The 21,972-nt window shown below is 39.0% G+C and overlaps 2 protein-coding genes across 4 annotated transcripts; both read right to left on the bottom strand.

Moving 5' to 3' along the window:
• Positions 1 to 2,549: 2,549 nt before the first annotated feature.
• nansa (N-acetylneuraminic acid synthase a) lies at positions 2,550 to 6,835 on the bottom strand. Its single transcript, XM_032564018.1, has 6 exons — positions 6,581 to 6,835; positions 5,441 to 5,656; positions 5,257 to 5,356; positions 4,324 to 4,478; positions 3,533 to 3,799; positions 2,550 to 3,426 (listed from the first exon to the last, which is right to left on the bottom strand). The coding sequence occupies exons 1-6, from the start codon at positions 6,710 to 6,712 to the stop codon at positions 3,217 to 3,219; spliced, it is 1,080 nt and encodes a 359-aa protein (XP_032419909.1). The 5' UTR covers positions 6,713 to 6,835; the 3' UTR covers positions 2,550 to 3,216.
• Positions 6,836 to 9,733: 2,898 nt separating this feature from the next.
• clta (clathrin, light chain A) lies at positions 9,734 to 19,808 on the bottom strand. 3 transcript variants are annotated; one of them, XM_032562690.1, is made up of 7 exons: positions 19,524 to 19,807; positions 18,871 to 18,899; positions 17,843 to 17,960; positions 16,751 to 16,862; positions 16,255 to 16,308; positions 12,793 to 12,828; positions 9,734 to 10,804 (listed from the first exon to the last, which is right to left on the bottom strand). In XM_032562690.1, the coding sequence occupies exons 1-7, from the start codon at positions 19,699 to 19,701 to the stop codon at positions 10,633 to 10,635; spliced, it is 699 nt and encodes a 232-aa protein (XP_032418581.1). In that variant the 5' UTR covers positions 19,702 to 19,807; the 3' UTR covers positions 9,734 to 10,632. The 3 variants fall into 3 exon arrangements, with proteins under 3 accessions (XP_032418581.1, XP_032418582.1, XP_032418583.1); XM_032562691.1 differs by lacking the exon at positions 12,793 to 12,828 and having other exon boundaries at positions 19,524 to 19,808; XM_032562692.1 differs by lacking the exons at positions 12,793 to 12,828; positions 16,255 to 16,308 and having other exon boundaries at positions 19,524 to 19,806.
• Between the last annotated feature and the right edge of the window lie 2,164 nt (positions 19,809 to 21,972).

Raw genomic sequence — 21,972 nt, forward strand, 5'->3', positions numbered from 1 at the left:
AGCCAATGATCTATGACGGGTTTCTGACATCAACAGACTGAGAAAAATATGGACTAGAGTTTTAAAAACTGAGCACAAGTGTTTCTGAAAACCAAGTAATTCACCGATCCATTGTATTTCTGGGTTTTAGTGTCTGTCTTCAATGGTTGATGTGTGAGAGGAGCACCCAGAGCAGTTCACCAATCAGGACAACAAAAACAGGCAAAACTGATCACCATGAATGCAAATACTCATCAAATGGCAATTTAAAGGTGGTTTATCAGACATATCCTGGAATATTTTGGCCACCTGAACACAACACATATATTCACTGGGAGAAAATGCAAACTCCACCTGCAAGATTTAGCCTTGCAGGGTAACAAATTCAGATGTTACAGTAGCACACAAGCAAATTAAGTATGTTAAATGTATTATAGCACATATGTCACTATGGGAGTGATGCAAAACCCTGAGCCCTCTTGCTGCAATGGACCAACGCTAACAGCACCTCCATGTCATCCAACACTGAAAAGCTTCACCACTCTCCAGTTAGTTTTCTCCAACAAATTTCTCTAACTTCTAACTTCTGTGATGTTGGAAGTTTCCTTCATGCTGGCTGGAATCTGAGAGATTATCTCACAACAACGATGGAAAACTACAAATACCCTTTTACCCTTCCTCTCTCTGTAGTTCATTTTTCACTTTTGCTACTGTGAAATAACGAGACATGACCCGAGGACACACTTAGTTGGGGACTGTAGAGTTTAACCTCAGCCGTGATGAATGTAGGTTGTAATCTGCTATGTTAAGCACCATGTACTGTTCTGAACGGGCTAAACTAGTTACACAATCAAGCAAGCTGACCTAAACCTCACACTGGTTATGGTCGTGGTGCATCTTAGGCAAACTTCAAGTTACTAAAGCAGAAGAAACCTTCACAAGAGCCCCGCTGTCTATCTCATATACTTTTGTTACATCAACAAATACTCAAGTAGTCAAACTCAAGTGGCTGGCTTTAAGAGGATCTCGGTTTATTGCACAAATGCATAATTATTGACATTTCAAGAGGTAGGTAAGATCATACAGTGAATCTGTCATTGTGCATGGGGTTTCCCATTATCAGACTCTCTGGTTTAGTTCTGTTAAAAAAAACTCAATAGAGCCAGACGAGGTTTTATTTGGACTCCCAGAAAGAGAAAGTCAGAATGAAAGATGTTCCCTTTGCAAGCTGGGATCAGCAGCAGCTTACCGAGCAAAGCTTCTGCTTTAAATAGCTGCTAAGTTATATAGAGAAAGGGAGGGACCTTATTTCTGCGAGGACGGATAGCTGAGGTAATCAGATAGATCAATATAATGGGTCTTTATCTCCTCTCATGAGAGCTGACTGTTAAATGAGCTCATCCCACTTATATTACTATGACTGATTACAAAGAACCACACAGGTTTTTAATGTCAAGGGTTTTTATCTGAGGTTCTTGCTTTTCACAAATGTTGCGAATTAAAGGATGTTTAGGTGCAACATTACAGACAGAAAGACAGCGATCAAGCTCTCAAAACAAACCTCTGACTCGGTTCTGCTTCCTTGCAAACGGGTCTTAGAAGATGCCTCAGCAGAAGGCAACATGACTTTCTTTCCCGGTTCTTAAAGAGATTTGACCTCTCATCTGATAGGCTTCATCTCACATGTTGCTCCGGTAAGTAAGCGACTCACAGATGGCGATGACCTAAATAATTCTCAGGATGAAGGGGTTGATCAGTGACAACACATGTGACTTAAACGACGCCGTCAAGTCAAGCACCTGGGTGACTCTGCAATATTGCGTGGACATCGGGGGCAGCTCCTCTGGATTGGCGGACCGGGGTGGTGGTGGTCCTCCAATAAGGGAGTGCATTCCAGCTACAGAGGGGTCACACTCTGCAGCTGGACTGAAATATCCACAGTGAGACTCAATAAAAATTTGACAAATGTATTCTTTGATTTAGCCAGAAACTCCTGGTGATTTTACTCTTGAGCCTTGGGTGAGGAGTTCTTATTACCAATAGAAACAAGATGCTTAGAGAGCAATTAGCTCCTGTTCTATGATTTATCAATCAGTGAAAATATGTCACATATTAGTAAATAGATGTTTTAAGTAACAAAAGATTAGATTCAATTTGCCTTTTAATTTATGCAGTAGAGGGATTTAAAATATCCCAAATCCACACTACATCTGATACCTTTCATACAAACTACTGTGATGTGGTTGGAAGTTAAGCATGACTTGCTACTTCTGTCATCTTTGATTGGCTTATTATATTCATTAATGCAAAGTTGAAACTTGAAGTGTTAAAATGTGGAAAATGTCTCACATATTTCCAAAGGGTTTTGCACCAAAAGGAAGATTTAGCCTCACAGGGTAACAAATTCAGATGTTACGGTAGCACACAAGCAAATTAAGTATGTTAAATTTATCATAGCACATGTCAAAAATAAAATATGCTTTATGTCTGGATGCTAAAAATCCAAATCGAGCGTTTATGTCACTACCAGATTTATGACCAAAATACTCAATATGAGAAACGGACAACACTAATATTTGCCAAGATTTTATTAGAAGGTTTTTTCTTTAAGACACAACTCAGACACAAATGCGTCAAAAACACCTGGGCTAAAGTTTTTGGCAAAGGGAAATTATACTTTCAGGCACATTTATAACAGGAGTACCAGAGACACACACACAGGGAAAAAGAATAACAGTTAAAAAACTTTTTTTTTTAAAAATCAACTCTGTGTTTATTTAATTGTTACACCCTAAAAAGCTGCATGGACAGTACAGTGCCTGCTGGGCTAACAGGCTCTGATCTCAGCAGTCTGAATGAAATGATCAAAGCTTCTCCATGGGCTCAACGTGACTTTCTTCTTGCAGTGGAGGGTTAAGGTTCAGTGCAAAGAATGTTTTTCCTTACAGCTCCACCTGGTGGTTGGCAGCTTCTGAAGGCACCGACAAGAAATGAAGGCACCCAGAAAACGTCTCGCGTCAAGACCACTTTCTGAAAAATACATATTTTTAATCATCCATCAAAAGATTTAAGCTATTTTACTCCACTTTCCAATTTATGATTAGGAAGTAAAATTACCCTCGTACTTAATGTGTGAACATCCAGATTATTCCATTAAGAATAAAAAAAACCCCAAAATAAACCTCCTCAAGAAATAAGTGCCTTTTATTTGGAACAAGCTTCAACCGTCTGCTGTGATCAACACTTGGCCTTCTTGCCGTAGCTGTCCACCACCTCCGGCAGGACGCTGTCGTCCTCCTCCACCTGCTCCGTCACCGTCTTCCCAACCAGCTGGAAGATGTCCTCTGCCGGGACGCCCATGGGCTCGGCCACTTTCACCGCCAGCATGTCCAGCGTCAGGACCGTTCCCTGGGGGATCTTCACCTTGGCGACCACGGATTTGCCCAGCTGGAGGACAAGTAACGACAGGGAGCAACGTTGTTACAGATAATGAAAACGTTCTTCGCTGCCAAACTTTTGCGCGTCTCATCGCAGAGGAGAAGGTCACACTGACTTTGTCGTGGCACGCCTTCTCGCAGGGCAACATCCGCTTGACGCCGCTTCCCAGCGCCCGCTCCACCAGACGGACGGCGCGGACCAGCTCCGCCAGCTCAGAGGGGATCAGCGAGGCCTCGTGGTCGCTCCCCTTCCACGTCTTGTCCAAGGTTATGTGACGCTCGATGACCTTCGCTCCCAGAGCCACAGCTGCCACCGAGATGCTGATCCCAGACTCGTGACCGGAATACCCGATGGGAATATCGGGAAATTCCTTCTGGTATTCCTGCGGTGAAGAACAGAAACATTGTTGTTCTCGACTGATACCATTTATTGTGTCTTCCCTTCTTCTGATACGCCTGTTGCTTTTTTTCAGACTCTCCAATATAGTCCCTCGCAAAAGTATCCATACGTAAAACACTAAGTTGTTTTTTTTTCTGGTTGCAAACTTTCATCCATTTCACTGACTTTTTACATGATAAACTAACAAAGGAGGCCTATGATATTAATTTTGTACCACGCTTTTCAGGTTGTTTATTCAGGAAAAACTAATCATTTAGAATGAAGGCATCATTTACCTTCTACTTGACAATTATGCGTAACTTTGTGTTACTTCACACAAACTCTGAATAAAGTAACTACAAACACAGTGAAGTCTGTGGTTGTAACGCGTCACCGTGTGCAGCACAGCAAAAAAAACAAGCAGTATTTTTACAACTTAACATTTTTGTTTCACATCATCTGTATCTCCCCACCCAAATGTCACAAGTGGACACATATGGGAAAAAAAATAAGATAAAATTCATTCACCGTGATGACTCTGAGGTTGACATCTTCAGCCTCCAGAGGGTACGCACTGGTGCACTGCAGGATGGCAAAGTTCTGGTTGTGCTGCTTCACCGTCTTGTAGACGCGGCGCATCGTCTCCATCGACTGCATCCCGCTGGACACCACCATGGGACGGCCTGGCGCAAACGACAGGAGAACGTCCTTATAAAAGGCTTACGTGGCTCCTTAAGGCTGCTTAGGTCCAGGACTTTGATTTCACCAAGAAACAAATATGCTGCAATAAGAAAGACCAGGAACTTAAAAGTGGTTGCTTTCTTTTAATATAAATAAGAATATCAAACTGTTATTTTTATTTCTATTAAAAGTAAGGAGAAGAAAAACAAGAGTTCTCCTGTGTTGCCTAGTGTACAATATAGGCTACTTGTCTCATGAGAATAACTAGAAGGAACATATTGTGTCTTTGTAAAAAAATAAATAAATCTATTCAGCAAAACTTTGTTTAGTTTACGGGTATTTAGTGGCTCAGACAAAAACATTTCCCACGACCTTCTTATGCTTCTTAAAAGCAAAATATTAGGAAATGAGTAATAAATCAAGACTATTTTGTTTGCGTAAAATGGTCAGTTTTTGAAGTACACCTGAAAATGATGAGGAAAAAGTGAACAAAATGAAAAATTAACAAATTTCTGCTGTTTACACTTTATCTTTTCAGCCGTTTAGGAACTTTGTTTTTCAAAATTTTGCCCTTCATAAAACAAGCATTACAAGCTAGTAGATGTAGCCATAGCAAACAATAGTTCTTCTTCTGTGACTTTTCTTGTCAGCTTGGTTTTGTTTGTATACACTGTATACATTGCTAAGAAACAACTGCTTTCAACATTCCTCGAAACCTGAGCAACGTTTCTCTCTATCACACCCAAAGCCTCAGCCTGAAGCAGCAGGTGACGGTCTCACCCTTCTTGGCCGTTTTCTCCAGATAAGGAAAGTTGTTGGTGTCCCCGGATCCAACTTTGAAGAAAGGCACGTTGAGCTCGTGGAGAAACTCTACTGCCATCTAAAGGACGCAGGCCAGAACTGCAGTTAAATGACCGAGCAGCTCAAATAAGAAAGTAACCCTCGGAACTCAGACCCGTCTTACCTCATCCATCCCCGAAGCCGTGAAGAAGATCCCCACCTCTGCAGCGTATTTCTGCAGCTCCCTGTACTGATCGTGACTGAACTCCAGGTGGCGCTTGTGTTCGCCATAGGTTTTGCCCCAGGAGTTCTTGGAGGTGTACGGACGCTCCAGGGCTCGTTTGTTGAATTTGTACTCCAGCTCGCTCTTCTGGAACTTGGCGCAGTCAGCACCGCAGTCCTGAGGAGGCGAATATGTGAAAATACATCAGATATCTTAACTTTGAACCAAAAAAGTTTCTATGTTTTTATGTAAAAAGTTGTTTTTTGTTTGTTTGTTTGTTTGTTTGTTTTAAAGAGCATAGATTATTGGAGGGCTGGTATTTGGGCAACGGTTGTAGTTTGGAAGGTGTAATAAACACATTTCCACTAGTATGAAAGTACTATATATATATACTAACTGCAGATCCAACAAATATTAACTTCAATATTTTTCTAAAAAGTGAAAAATGTATGCACTAAATAAAATGGATTTGAATATTTATATGTCAATTATTTGTTAATTACAGTATCAGAAACACTCTTTAAACCACTATTCAATGATTTATATCACTGCTAGGAATACTGTTAGCATGTCGTCTAATCCATCATGAATTAATGTCAGAATTAATTCCACCACATGGAATGAAGCATAGAGCTCGATCAAAGAGAAAGAAAGAAAGAAAGAAAGAAAGAAAGAAAGAAAGAAAGAAAGAAAGAAAGAAAGAAAGAAAGAAAGAAAGAAAGAAAGAGAGACCCGGACTGGTTAAACTAGTACACAGCAGTGATGTGTGGCGCTCAGACTGGCCCTTTATGATCGCCACACCTGAACATGACCAACCTGTCAGCGTCCTTACAGGTGCAGCGCGCCAGGAAGGAGAGACACAGTTTGAAACTTACAGGATTACTCTGCGTGACAAGTTCATTATTGTGAACCAACCAGATGTTAAATCCACCGTCTCTATCAGTTTAGCAAATATCCTCCATTCATAAAAACTCGCCAATGCTTTACTCCACTTTTCCCACTGATTTCTATCATTAGATGAGCTAAAAACCGAAGCGTGGGAGAGCTGACAATAATTAGCCTGCACTCAAATCCTTCCAAATGAAGCAAACTTTCGCTCACCTTTGCCATTTTAATCATCTTCTTGGCGATCTCGAGGTCTCCCTGGTGGTTCTGTCCAATCTCAGCTATGATGAAACACGGATGTTCTCCTCCGATGGACCGACCGGGACACAGCTCAAACTCCAGAGGCATCTTGGTGGCGCTGGATGGTGGCAATCTGTAAAAGAAGAGCGCGGACAGCAGGACGTGCTCTCAGTTGGCAGTGCAGCCTAACCCGACCGAGTGGAGTGCTTTGCGTTCAGGAACTACTTCCGCCTTTGTAGAGCGTACGTGTTCCACGTAGCAGCCGGAAGGGTTTTCAAAGTAAAAGCATGGCCATTCAGGATTTTATTTTTATCTTTAAGCAAAATTATGACAATAATTTAAAGCTGATTGTCTCAAATATTAATATTATTAAAACTATATATATATTATATATATACTATATTATAATATTATAATAACTATTGAAAATATAAAAAAAGAAGCAGAAATGGGGGGGAAATTTTTATTTTTTTTGTTGCTACGATTGAATGAATGAATGGTTGCTAGGTCAAAAGCAAAATGAGCAAAACATGACTTCATTTGGTATTCTGTTTAAAATCATTAAAACATAATACTACTGTCAAAAATGAACAAAAACATGTTTATTTTTTTCTTTGTTTCCACTTTTCTTTTGTTCCAGATTACCTGACCTAGAAAAAACTTCACGAAGTTCATCTTTTAGTCGTTTCAATGTTCTTAGCAGAAACTAACCAATGTTTGAGTCTTGTATTAAAATACTAACTATTAATTTGAGAAAAGGGTAGTGGTGGTGGTGGTGGAGGGTTGGTAAAAAAAAAAAACAGTATAAATTAAATTTGCATGTCTTTTGCTGTTTGCTGGCTACACTAGTTTTACTATGATAAAATTAAAATTCTACTTATTTATGACTTATTATGGTTCAAAGGAAACTCTAAACAGGTGGGTTATAGTCTTGATTTAAAGAAACTCGGTGCTTCGACCTCCCTAGTTCTGATTTTAAAATAAAAATAAAACAAACAAACAAAAAAACTCCCCCTAGATTTTTCACTTGCTTTTTTCCCCCAACATTGGTGTCTAATAAGAAATCCTTCTTATGTCTCGTGGCTCAGTGGAAGAACAGCTGCATCACATACTAAGGTTACACTCCTAGTTGCAGCTGTCCAGGCTTTAGTTCCTTTACGCCATGCCTTCCCCTTTTCTCTCTGTCATTCCTGTGTAGCTACTGAGGTAATAAAGACCACTAGTGCAAAAAAATAACTTATTTTGTTTGTTTTGTTTTCTCATAAATTAGATTATAGATTTGTGTCTCTTTTGCATGTTGTTCATATTTGTTTGGCTTGTCAAGACGTCTGCACCCACCTACTAAACATGTACAGTTTAACATAACTCCAACAAAAAGAAACAAAGGACACCGTGCCATTACTTTTCTGTCACTATATAATGGCTTCTCCATTATATTGTACATTTGGAATAAGTACAAACACTCTGTCTTAGCAATGTTCTGCACAGGGGCAAAGGACTGCACAGGATTCATAACTTCCTTTAGGACTCTATGAATGCCCTAGTCAGCCATAATTAAAGCAGCCATCAACACTTGGTCGGCTTCTTTACACAGCAATGCAACAGAAACAACACATCAGTGGAAGTGCAGGACAATAAATGAGGGAAGAGAAAAAGTTAATCTATTTAAGATGAAACTGGTCTTGACTGCTTGCATGAGAAACCTACTTGTATTTTAAATACTTATTGTGTTTTTCTTTGCTGATTCCGAATAAGTTAGCTTGTCCTTTCACCAATCTTTGTGCCAGTCTTTCAGACAAACAATGCCAGATCTGAATGAAATACTAGTTTTCACTGAAAGTTTTTTTTAAAAAGTTACAATGTGTTTTTGATCAAATTGTGTGTTTTTTTTTCTGTCTCTTGTCTACTTTTTCTGTTTTCTTGCCCCTCAAGGTCCTTGTATTTTGGCTACTATGGTTTCAATAGCACAACAGAGCAGCACCATAGTGTGGGAAAACTACGGTAAGGTCAAAGATTTGGCTCTGCAACATGAATAAGACGCCACACATTTCTTTGTACTTGCTCAAAGAGTAGAAAGTCATTAGTCAGACAGGTCAGCGCTGTTAAAAGTATTTTGCAAAATTAAAGGAGAGACCTTATCTTGATTTAGCCAAACTGGAAAATGACAACTGGTGACTGTGAAACATGGAAGAAAGAAAGTCTACCAGACAAAATGTACCTTGTTTTAGACACAGCAGAACCGGAATAAGCTGAATTAAATGGATAAAATTTAAAAAACAATGGCGTCACATTATGTTATATTCACTGGACTGTAGGGCAATTTCATAAACCACACTAGATCAATTTTATTTAACCGGGATATGCAGCTATCTGAAAAAGTATTTGGCCAACAAGAAATAATATAAAAATTAAAAAAATGTAGATTTCTTTTATTTTTGTCAGTTTTGGTCCTCCATAGCTGATAAACACGCATTAAGTAGGACGATATTGACACGTAGAAGCAAAAAACATATTTTCCCCAAGTAATTTATTCATATTTTTTATTCCTTGATGCCAAGACTTCCTTGTCCAGGAAGTGGGTGAGCATGAGCGAGTCGTGCCCAACATGGTGGACAACTAGGGGAAGACGGCCAAGTATTGATAAGTTTGATTTGAAAAAAAAAACAAAAAATACTTAGTTTGGCATTTTCTGGATAGCATCATTTGGATAGGGTCCAAAGTTACCATGGATTTTCATCATTTTCTTCTGTGTGTGGGATTTGTCAAATTTGACATGAATAGTCAGACATTTAGAAAAGGTTCAGAGTAAAAGAAGTTGTTAAATCAGGTTTGATAAATGATTTTCTGCCTTTTCTATAGACTTAAAAACTAAAAAATGCCCAAAATGTTTTTCCAAGATGATTCCAAAAGCTTGGTCATAGTTTCATCTCTTTGCTGGACATAAACTTTTACGAATTCGCTTTGTAGTCTAAAAAGTACTTTGTCAATTGTTTAAGTCTAAGAGTGATAAGTCCAGTGCCATCAGCATTTGTCATATTAAGGATACTACACATATGATATGGAGACATTTGTAACTAAGCTCCAGTCTCCATATACAGTAATAAGCAGAAAAATGACAGGACAGCAAAATTCTCATCCTCTTTTTTTTACTTGTACTGAAATCAAATGGACAATGAATACACATGGTCAAGGAACAACTAGCTAGTATCTAGTCTTTAAAACCACAACGGTCTAATTTTAGTGACATAAATGTTTATATACTGTATACATAGCCTTCTGTATATGTACATAGGTACACTCAAAGTACATACACACACTGTTAGGGTTTCAACACCCATACAAACAGGTCACACATTTTGTAATGACTGGACTTCCTTCACTTCTGACTGGATGAGGGGAAAAAGAAGTTTCCAAAAAAAAAGAAAAAATGCATAGATTGGAAATTTGAACACAATATGCCACAATGAAGCACTGCACACAGTAAAGTACACTGGATTTGGAGTTTGGTCCCCCCAAAAAAGAAAGATAAGAAATACAAAACGGACACTAATACTTCACTAAAAGGAGAACAGGAAGTGATATGTTGGAGGGCAAACGACGGATCGACATGTTGAGGTTATACAACAGCATTCTGATATTGTTTGGAGGCGACGGAGGATGTAGTGTAGCTGTAAGCCTTAAAAAAATACGAACATCAATCTTTCCCTTTTAGTGTCCCAACTCACCATCCTTTACAGTGTTACGAAGGACCACAGACCAAACACTTTGGTCAAATCCAACGAGACTTCAACATGGGGCCACAAAACGTGAGGTTTCGACTAGTCTGAGGTGGAAAGACGGAAAGCTTTCAAAGGGGTCAGAGAAGTGATAATCTCTACAGGCCTGTGTGAAAATGGAAACCTGGGCTGTCCCCCTTCACCTTCGAAGACAAAAGATGTGGATTCAGTAGTTGGCGTGTGAGGTGGAAAAATAAAAACAAAAAGAAAGGAAAACATGACATGGAATGGACTTCCCCAGATCTCTGGTCTCTAACGGACCAGCGGGGACTGCTTTAGGGAGATGAGGACGGAGCGCATGCGGGACACGTCTTTGGCCTGCTTGCTGGACTTGGGGTTGAAGTCGCAGAGCCGAGCCACCCGCTCCCACTCTGTGCCGGGGTTGTTCTCGTCCAGATCCGAAATCATGGCTTCCTCGGCCGCCCTGATGAGAGGAGGAGAAGGTGGAAGAGGAAGGGGAAAAACGGGTCGGTCAGTGGAGGAAGAAGTGAAAAATCCCCAAAAAACAACAAACAACGTGAGAAAGTCCTCTGCAGAGAGCCAACACAGGTTTATGCTGGGTCACCTTCATGTAAGGAGTGCACCGATTGGCCTGTCCTAATAAGCAATAAATCAATTAATCAGCTGGTAAGTTAAAACAAACTCAAATCCCATTTCTATGATTTATAATTTCTCTTTCTTTCTACTAAAAACTAGATGACAAGTTTTCAGTCTGGAGCTTTCATCACAAGTCCTACTTTTGCAAGACAATTTTGCCTACAGAGACTTCATAATTAATTTTATTTGTTGTTCTTGTTTTTTTTTTATTCTGGTTATTCAAAATGCCTTCCAGTTTTAGTGCTAAATGTTCACTGGTATTTAAAACTTATTGATCTTTGAGAATGTGTTCCTGCATCATTATGTATACCATTAATGGTAATTGAAATAAGCAATAGTATTGTTTTGAGACCAATTGTTATTGCGATAACTTATGGGACAATTTTATCGCCCAGGAAAATGTGTCATCACGACAGGCCTATGCACCGACTCCTTTTTTCTGACTGATTGCTGATCTCAAAAAAGTCTCAATTGCCAACTCTGATTTTGGCCAATACTGTTTTGTTTTTTTTTCTTTAAAAAGTTGCTAAATATAGCAACTTGTTACTAATTATTGTGATTATCGTTTAACCACACACATGCAGGCTAGAGTCTCTGGCAGCAGTTCAAAAGGGAACAGTGGCCAATTTTTTGAAATTTGCAGAAGTAGTCAAGTATCGACTGATAACCAATCACCCAAAATTATTGGGATCGATTTATCATCCAACTGGTTTATCGGTGCACCCATGCTTCATTCTGCTTTAGCTCCTCACTTTTGACATCTTGCTCAAAACTTTTAGATCCGACAGGAGGATTTCTCAACTTTTGGCTGGGTTGGACTGTTCGCTCTGCAGAGTCGGCCTCAGCACAGGTTAGTCCCATCATAAATATCAAGTTTAATTACAACCCACAGCTTTACTGTCTGCAAAACGGCCGCGCCTTTGCTCACACATAACACCGCAATTACCCGACTCGTGAGACAAGCCACAACACCAAGCAGAGGTACAATACCACCGATTAAAGAAAATCATCAAAAAGGAAGACAAACTTAGCCAAAACAAATAAAAGGCTGAAAAAGAGTTTTAGCTGGTTAAACACCATTAACTCATACAAATACGCTAAAGCTTGCCTGGTGGGTGCACATTTGATAAAAAATCTCACCCAGGTAGAGAACATTCATTAAATATATGACCAATAGCAGAAAGCTTTGGCTTTCCCCCCCCCTTTTTCTTTAACCAAGCTACTGCGACTTAGCCATGCGCTGTGCTGCGGCAAAGGAGCAGGTATGGTTTTCTTTCATATTGTGTGTGAAAAAACTAAACGAACATATCTGAAAACGGACCGAAAAGTGTAAAAAAAAAAAAAAAAGTATATATATACTGTATATATATATAAAATAAAGTTAATCACCAAGACCTTTTGAGATCCAATCCAGGCTATGAAAAAAAAAGAAACTGTCCTAACACCCACCCACATAATACCACCCCCAGAGTTGATCTTTATTTACACTGATTTACTCGGAGTTCCCACACTGTCCGTAAACACAAATTCAGCTCAAAATAATAATAATGATAAAAAAGTAAACACAGTAAAATGGGGGATGGGAAACTAACCAACATTCACCGTCACAACCGTCTACCAAACACAAGGGACTAGAAGGACAACGACGTCAAAGAAGGGACATTACAGCAATCAGTGGAGCTAAAAGACGAAGCAACTAAACTGAACAACAAATAAGAAAGAAAAAAAAAAAAAAAGGAACAGTCACAAGATGGATTCCGTCCTCGAAAATATCAAATACTTAAAAGTTTCTGGGGTTTCGTTTGTTTACTTAACTGGTCTAGGCGGTAGCAAGGATGGTTAATGTGTGTGCTTTAAGGCGCAGAGGAAAAGAAAACAGGGAGAAACAGTTTCACCGGTCAGAATTCAAAAGAGAGAGAGAGAGAGAGAGAAGGAGAGGGGCGAGTGAAATGAAAGACAACAAAAATTAGCTCATTGCAGATGTGGAAGCCAAACATGCCAAAGCGACAGTTTTCTTTATTCTACCTACAGAAATCATTTCTGTGCAGCTTTTGGTTCAGTAAGCAAAAAACTATTTGCCAATGAATTGAAATTTGTGTGAGAACAAATAGAAGGAGCATTTTATCCAGCTCTCACCACGCCGACTGTCAATCAGCCTCATACAGGTCAGAGCTCTGAGGTCAAGTCCAAACCAAAGGCTGCACATGTCTATGGCATATCAACCCGTTTCACAGCAGATACTTTGAGCTAGTAGTATTAAAGTGGGCTGCATCCCACCTCAGCACCCCCACATGCTGATTTGATGTGCAAAACAAACCTTCCATAAAGTGGTAATCAGCCCCCTGTAATACTAGAGATGCACCAATCAGAAATGAGTGGCTCATTTTCAATCGGTTTCTTCCTAAAACTTTGACATCGTGAAGCTGACTTTAGTACATTTTGATTTTCCTTCACAAAACTAATACAAAATGTCAAAGAACGGCACTGAAAACCTTCTTCTAGCCACGAGTGGTCATCAGCGATTAATCATGGATTGATCCGTTATTGAAATCTTCTACTAATTTAGTAATCAATTAATCATTATCTGGAGTACGCAGACTGTAAAAATGGCCATTTGCTAAAAGAAAAAACACTCAAGAGAAATGATTAATCCAAAACTGTACAAAAACATATGTGCAAACTGCAAAGACAAAAATACTCCTTTGTCTACAAATATGTTCTACCTAGAACTCAAGTGACCTAGTTTGAGCTTCAACTGGTTCAAATTATGTAAAAACATAAATAAATTAAAAAAAACATTTTAAGCTCCTTTTGCTATTCAATTAATCAAAATAAGTTAGCAGTATTTTTTAGCAACAGATGCATCCTTTGCCACAAATAATCAAGCATTCACTAAAGGAATACTGTGTTGTTGAATTTTAGGCCATACCATTTTCATTTTACAAAAATTTGTTTGTTTACAACTTTTAATACATTTCTAATATTTGGGGGGGGGGGGGGGGGGGGGGGGGGGGCGGAGGGGGACTAGTAGTCAAATGAAACGCCTGCAGAATGTGCCAATTTATTTCAATATAACATAACTAAAATAATCACTAGTTGCAGCCATAAACAGGCGGTTAAAAGCTCAAAACATTTCTTTAATCAGCTCCCTAACCCTAACACTCTTCTCAAAGTGTCACTCACTCTCACAACCTCAAGACACGTCTCCACGCGTTTAAAAAGTTTGGTTTATTTCCCCTAAATATTCTTCAATCTTTCTGACATCTTTTTTAAACTTCTACATCAGGAGTGTAGTCGTCAGTGTGAACTCACTGATCAGACATAGTTTGGATCTTTGAGTCACTGCCCGCCTTTTCTCCGGTTCGGGCTCGTCAAGATGAAAATCGATCAAATCCAGCCACCAATCAAATTCCTGGTGCATCTCGAAATAAGACGACTTCAGCCATCCCATTTCACCTTCAATTATCTGCCATGAAATTCGACTATCAGCACGTCAGCAGCTACAAAACACATTTCTAATACAGCATGAGAGCTGTCTTGTTTGAAGCAGTTGTCTGTCATGAAGCAAAGTTATCTTGAAGGTGCGGGAAGTTTAATCTAAAACGTTATAAAGCTACATTATATTGAACCACAGAGCAATAAAGTTTAAAAATACACCAAAAGGTGAACAAATTGATCATCTACAACATCACAGACTGATTAATGCAAACGCACAACTGCTTCAAGCGAATCCTTAAGCACCCTACTCCTCAGTAAGTTTACGTCAAAGAGAAAATGTAAAAGAAAAACATGAGAACGCTTTATTTTGAAACAAAAACAGAAGCAAATTATTGTTGGTAAGGTTTCCTATATCCTGATGCAACTTCAGGAGAAAACGGCACAGGTGTGAGTGATGAACAGAGAATGAAAACAAGCAGTTTTGGAAGAATGGAGACGATCTGGATGAATGTGACTGACGACTTGTGAGGCATGTTTTAATGTTGAAGTGGACCGAAACTAAAGGGCCGATGTATTAAAGCTACAGAAAGAAGAAGAACAGAAATAGATGCAGTTTTCCTTTTAATTGGCTAATTAGTCAAAAACTTTACTCTCGACTTTGACTCGTGTATTCCAACCTCTGAACAGTTTGAGCACGTTCTCATTACGGCTGACACGATCAAATTAATCGTGATTAATGAAATAATCGTCAACTAATTTAGTAATAGATTACCGTAATCGTTAACTGGAGTACACAGACTCTAAAAGAGGCCATTTGCTGAATTTGCAGTCAGGGCAGTAAGTAAGCCAAAACCGTGCAAAAGATAAAATACTATTTATATAAAATATTTGCGGTGAGACTTTGTTTTGTCTGTAAATCTCTTTTACCCAGAACTTCTCAATCCCATTTTTAGCTTCACCTGGTTCAGACTCTGTAAAAATATTACAAATAAAAAAATCTCCTATTAAGCATCTTTTGTTATCCAATTCATAAAAATTAAATAAATAAATAAATAAAAATAATAATAATCTGCAGATTAGCCGTCATTCTTTAGGCTGCAGATGAACACACTAAGGAAATGCTACTGTACACATTGCATTTTAGGAAACAGAATTTTATTGTCATATTCAAAAACATAACTGATTTGCTCATTTGCATCTTTTAATTTATCTCTAATATTGTCCAGAAAGTTGCAAGTTGTTAAATAAAAATAAAAAAACCTACAGAAGGTGCCAATTTTTCAAATCAGACCAATCAATTGAGCGTCAGAATAATCGATTGCTAAAATAATTGTCGGTCGCAGCCCTGGTACTTATTCAAATTTTATTCGCACTCCGATGAATTCAAATAAAAAAAGTGAAACATTTTTTTAATAAGATTTCAGTTTCATCAACCTTCTGGCAATTGCTGGGAACGACAAGAAAGTTAGTAGGGAGTCAATTTCAGGATCCTCTTTGGACAAATTAATCAATCGGTCTACCTCTGGTGTAACAACATGCAAGTGAGTGGTTTAGCATTTTAATAAATATTTCATATTAGTAGTTCTAATAAGCGTCATGAAAGGCATCCACTCAGTTGACATGCAGACGAATGGGTCTGTAAACATCACTGGACGTAGTATTTATGAAGGGAGAAATCCAAAACTTAAAATAAATTGGATTTAAAAGAAACATGGCAATACTAAAGGGTGACTCATTTACTATGAGATAACTGTGATGTGTGCTGTGGAGAAAACGTGAGCGATATGAGAGGGAAACAAAAAGGTATTAAGAAGGAGGATGTTAGTTGGATAAACATACACATAACCAATGAGGTCAGAGAAGGGCTGCTTGTAGAAGTCTTCATCCAGCACTCTGGACAAACATCCGCCCAACGACAGAGCAGCGAGAAGGCAGGAGAGGCGAGAAAAAAACAGTAACAGGGAGGAGGGGATAGAAAAAAAACAGACGTTATCATCGGTTAGCACTCAGATATAAAGTCCAACCATCAGCTTTTTTTGACCTTAAAAATGAAGAGTTTCACCAGCTCAAAGAAGAGGAGAGGCTCACAGGTGATTGTGTTTGTCGTTACCAAGGACACCGCAGAGCAGCATACATTCAGTAAGATGAGTGAGAAACTAACTAAAAGGCTATATCCTGTTGATTCAAATCTAAATCTAAATATGCTTTGTTTTGGTTTAATCTAAACAGTTAAACACATTCTACGCGTTTTCCAGGCTGCAGTAACAGCTGAGGGCCTCCCAAGCGTAAACCCGTATTGGGTTGCCGTTTTGGAATCCCGCCACAAAGCCTCTACCTGTTGTTGGATTTAGTTTTCTCCAGCTGCTCGTTCTGCCTGGCATGCCAGTCCTCCAGCTCCAACTTGGCCTTCTCCTTCCACTCGGACTCCTGCTTGCGTGAGTTGGCATCTGCAGAGGGAATGCGGCGAGGCACGGGAGGGGAACAAACGGGAGAAGAATGAAAAATGAGACAAAAAACATATTAAACTCAGACTCTTGTACACTGCAATTTTTACCATTAAAAGGAATTTCAATGTTTATTTCTGTATTAATTGTCTTTTTTGTTTGTTTTGTTAGTTCTTTTTAGCGTCGTGTGTTTTTTTTTTTAAAGGACAAGGAAGGATCAAGTTAAATGAGGGATGGTAGAAAGATGAGGAGCAAAGGAGGAAGGATGGATTGAAAGGAAATAAGGAAGAGCAGAAGGAAAAGAAGGCAGGAAACAAGGATGAAAGGTGAAAAAAAACCAAGAGAATGACGAATGAACGGGAGGAATGAAGGAAAACATAAGGAAAATCAGAAGGAAAGAAAAAAATGTAAGAAAGGATGGCGCAGAAAAAGAAAAAGGATAAAAGGAAAAAGGAAAGATATAAGGAATGGTTCAACTTTTACATGACAGGAATAAAATATTCAAAGTGTATTTTCCAGACTGCACAGGAACCCTGAGCAAAGCCTTTTCGAGCATTTTTACTATGCGACTAACTTTTGACAAGTTTGATACTAAAAAACAAAAATGTTACATTAGGACAGACTTTATTTCAGTGAGAAACTGCGCTGGATGTCTCATTTTTATTCAACATAGGAAAACGGTAAAACACTGACTGGTTCGCCATTTAAATCATGCTGCAAATTCAGTGCAGGAGGTCGATGTAACTATGAATAAATATGACTGCAATATGAATACGATAACCGATAGAGATGTGGCTACATGAATCACAAGTGGACTCAAGAGATGATCAACAAATCAGAGAAATTAACTGACCGTTTCTCTGTGCAGATCGCACCATGTAGAGAAAAGAACTACTGGTTTTGACTCTTTGGGCTTTTACTTGTCGCAGCACAGAAAGTCGTTCATGAGCTGCTTCAGAACCGAGTCATCTCTCTGAACCTACCTAGCACCTCCAGCCTCTCTCGTTGTTCCTCCCTCCACTTCCGGAGACTTTCAGGTTCAGCCTGCAGCCGGTCGGCGTTGGAAATGGCTGCATAGGCATCTGATGGGCCGTTGCTTTCCTTCAAAACAAAACATTAACTTTTCAATGACGTTCTGATAAAAATATATATACGTATTATTTAATAGCTTTCTGAAAGATTAATAGATTCCTCCTGACTATAATCCTAACACTGCATCTGGCATCTTTCGTCCTTTATTTCTCATTTGCAGGCACCACATCCATTCCTAAAAGTGGGCTTCTTCTCTCTCTCTCTGCCAGAAGTCCTGACGGTGCAAAGGACGAAATGTTGCAATGACAGCACAGGAAAAGGAAGCCGGAGTCATCAACTACCAGAACCTCGAGGCACACGGTTCTAGACTGAAGTAATGATATAGTAAAAACTGAAACTCGGTGAGAATTTTCTACCATATACATTACTCTGTTCATCTCCGACTTTACCTTATCATTTCGCAAGAAAACAAACAAAAAAATACAGAAAGAAACCAGTTGGGGATTTTTCAGCCTGAAAATGTGCAAAGCTTGTCTCTATGCAAAGTTTCACGTCAAGCAAGTGTCAATTCCAAAACTCATTTTGAGGAGGTTTTGTATCTACATTGTAAAACAAACAGTTTAAACAATTTATCAAGATTTTCCTCATGCTCTACTGAAAAAAATAAATGTGGTTCTATGACTCTCATCAGCTTCAAAACAACAAAAAAAAGTCATTAAGTTTAGTGTAAGAAGGTATGCAGAATAAAGTTTGGGTTCCAGTAAAATTGAGGTAGAAAATTTTAGTTTTCCCCCCCAAAATCAAGACCACAGCAAGAAACAAAGTCCAAACTAAAACATCCGTTTCCATCGGTTTGTGAAGCCTGTAAAGGCTAAATACACATTTCTTTAATGAAAGGTTAAAAGACATAAGTAGCTGCGAATTCAGTCAAACTGGGGGGGAAACAGAAACTTATAGGAGAAAATAATGGAAGTATTACCCCGTGAAACTCTCCATTGATGGCGCCGTCTATTAAAAAAAATATAAAAAATACAAAAAGTTAGAAAATAAAACCATACATATAAAAACACAAAGGGAAAAATTTCGAGTAATAATGTTTAACGCTTTAGGAGTTTCATATGGGCACAATTTTATGTATGACATGTCAGCATTTCTAACCAACAGTTAAAATGACACATTATGGTCAAAGGTTGCTGCGTCCTACATAAATGTCTTCCTGCGGTTATTAGTAACGTTGTGTGAACGGCAACCAGCAATGAATGACACGGCCAAGAAAACTGATGTTATCACAAGCCTTTAAGCCCATATGAAACGATGGCAAATACTGCATTTATTAAACAAAGCACATTACGAAACCACACCGAATCATAATACAAGCTCTTAACTGTTCCAGGAACTCGAATTAATCTTAAATAAACCCGACAGCAAACAAATGACAGCTCCATTAGCATTAGCATTAGCTAGGCGCACCAAATGCCGTGTCAAATTACCGTTTGTGTTACCGCGAGCATTTATAATTTAACGTCTTCCACCTCCGTAATATCCCCGGGTATTAACGGTAGCTAGAGACCAGCGAAATAACCCTGAATGGAGGCGTTACGGTCCCTCCGTCGGAGCACAGCGGGGACGAACCGTTAGAGTCTCTGAGCGACGAAGGGACCTCTCCGCCGTCCAGGATGCTGAAGCCCTCGTCATTCTCGATCCCCGCAATTTCGCTCTCCTGTTGGGCCAGGAAAGCGGCGGCCGGGTCTTCGTCCGAGCCCACGCCGTTTCCAGCGGCGGGCGCGTTCAGCATGTCAAAATCATCCATGTCGGGAGAGCCTGCGGGAGGAGAAACGGGAGAAACGACAAGCAGGTGCTGGGACCCACGGAGAGCTATCAGCTAAACGGGAAGAAGGGCGAGGGGAGGGGTGACAAATCTATAGCTGTCGAAGCGGAAACAGGGGGACAACCAATCAAAAGGCAGGATTGGGGATTGGCAGTATTAGTAGCCAATCAGTGACAAATTACATCAGAATTGGACCAATTACATCTCTTTAATCATTGCCTGCGGGTCCCATGATCAACTACGTGTGTAAAAGCTGTTAATCCTCCTCCCCCCGCAGTTACAGAGACTATAAGTAGCGTTTTTATACAGCTCTGTTGATATACTGTTAAGTTCTTAACATTTCCTTGTTTTATTTCCCTTAAAGTTTATAAGGGATCAAGAAAAGATTTTCTGTTGACACGTTAGTAACAAAAGTCATGTAATAATGTCTTATTCGTAAATGTTGTTCTGAAAATATGTTAAAGAGTGGCTGTGCCTTTGTGAACACTGTTTTGATGAAAAATTAAGTAAGTACTAATAAGAAACGTTCTCAATTTAAACCAGAATAATAACTACCTTTGTTCAGAATCCCATATGAACCAGTATGGGCCTTCCAGTCCAGAAGAATTTAAATACATATTACAGGTGTGTCGTCGCAATAGGTTTGAGAGATTCTTATTTAATCTGGTATGCTTTCAGCCTATTCTTTTAATTCCTTCTACTTGTATAATACTATCAGGACAGTACTCCACTTCTCTTAATTTAGCTTACATACAACACATTGCCTTGCATAAGTAGCCTATTCAAACATCGACACCTTTTCATACTTTGTCTAATTAAAATCCCAGATTCCACTGTATTTCACCTTAACTTTCAGGGATTGACCAAAACAAAGTAATGCATAAATACCATATATTTTTGTGTTCATTTATCTATTTATTCATTTTTACAAAATAATTTGAAAAGCTTAGCATGCAAACAAGTTGAGAGTATTGCAGCCTGATTTCCTTTCAACACTTATGCAACCATCTGCATTCAAGAAGCTACCCAATTAACAGGAGTCTCAAACTCCAGTCCTCGAGGGCCGCTGTCCTGCAGTTTTTAGATGTGGCACAGGTACAAAACGCTGGAATGAAATGGCTTAATTACCTCCTCCTTGTGTAGATCAGTTCTCCCAGCCTTGCTAATGACCTAATTATTATATTCAGGTGTGGCACAGCAGAGGCACATCTAAAAGTTGCAGGACAGCGGCCCTCGAGGACTGGAGTTTGAGACCCCTAAACCAATTAATATAGTCCATTTTTCTAAACCAAGTACAATTGGTTTTAGTATAATTTCAGGATAAGTGTGATGGCCTCAAAGTTTAATTTGAGAACATTAGTGAGCAAGTACCACCATGAAGACAACATGGGCATAAATATCTTTATGGAGAACAAGTGAAACAGAGTGGAGGAAGCATCATGCTGTGGAGTGGACTTTTTTAGAATCTAGCAGAACCTGAGTTTTTTCCCCAAAGAAAAATGGGCAAATGTTTGTCTCGACGGTGAAGACAAGACATACCGTAAATCTAAGACCTGCGGCTGTAATCAGGGTGAAACGGTCATGGTGGATCAAAGTATTGAGCCCAAAAAGATAAGTAAAAATGGAAATAACTGTTTTTTTGTAAGGGGGGAAAAAAAAAAGAAAATTATGCTTCCTCCCTCTATCCCTTTAAAATCGTCACATAAAATCCTTGTAAAATTTATTGATTTTGTGTTGAAATGTGACAAAATAAGATTCAGAGGTATGTTTCTCTGCTCCTCGTACACCTTCTTTTGCATTGATTAAAAAAAGTACCAGTTCCAAAGGCAGATTATTTCACTTTTAGGAAAAAATGTCTTGCTGTAAGTGAAATATTCTGCCACGGGAATGAGCATTTTTAAATAAATATTAAGGAATTACTTAAAACAAGCTCCTATATTTAGCTAAAAAGCTACTTGTAAATTAGTTTAGTCTTATTTTAAAGTGTATCAAGATATTTGCACTAGAAACTAGACAACACATACTTGGTAAGAGGGATACTTTTTTTTTTTTTTACCAGACATAACACTACTTTAATCTGACCCCAGCAAATTCTAGTGATTCTACAAAATCACAAAGTATCCATTTTGAGCTTTATCCCTTCCTTCCGTAGCGCACAAGCTGACATTGTAACGCCGTCCTTGCAACAAACGTTGTGTCCTGCTAGAGGACTGTGCCCCACTGTTTAATAATTAACTCCGATAGTCTCTCTTG

Source organism: Xiphophorus hellerii, chromosome 5 (assembly GCF_003331165.1).
Source record: "Xiphophorus hellerii strain 12219 chromosome 5, Xiphophorus_hellerii-4.1, whole genome shotgun sequence".
Lineage (NCBI taxonomy): Eukaryota > Metazoa > Chordata > Actinopteri > Cyprinodontiformes > Poeciliidae > Xiphophorus > Xiphophorus hellerii.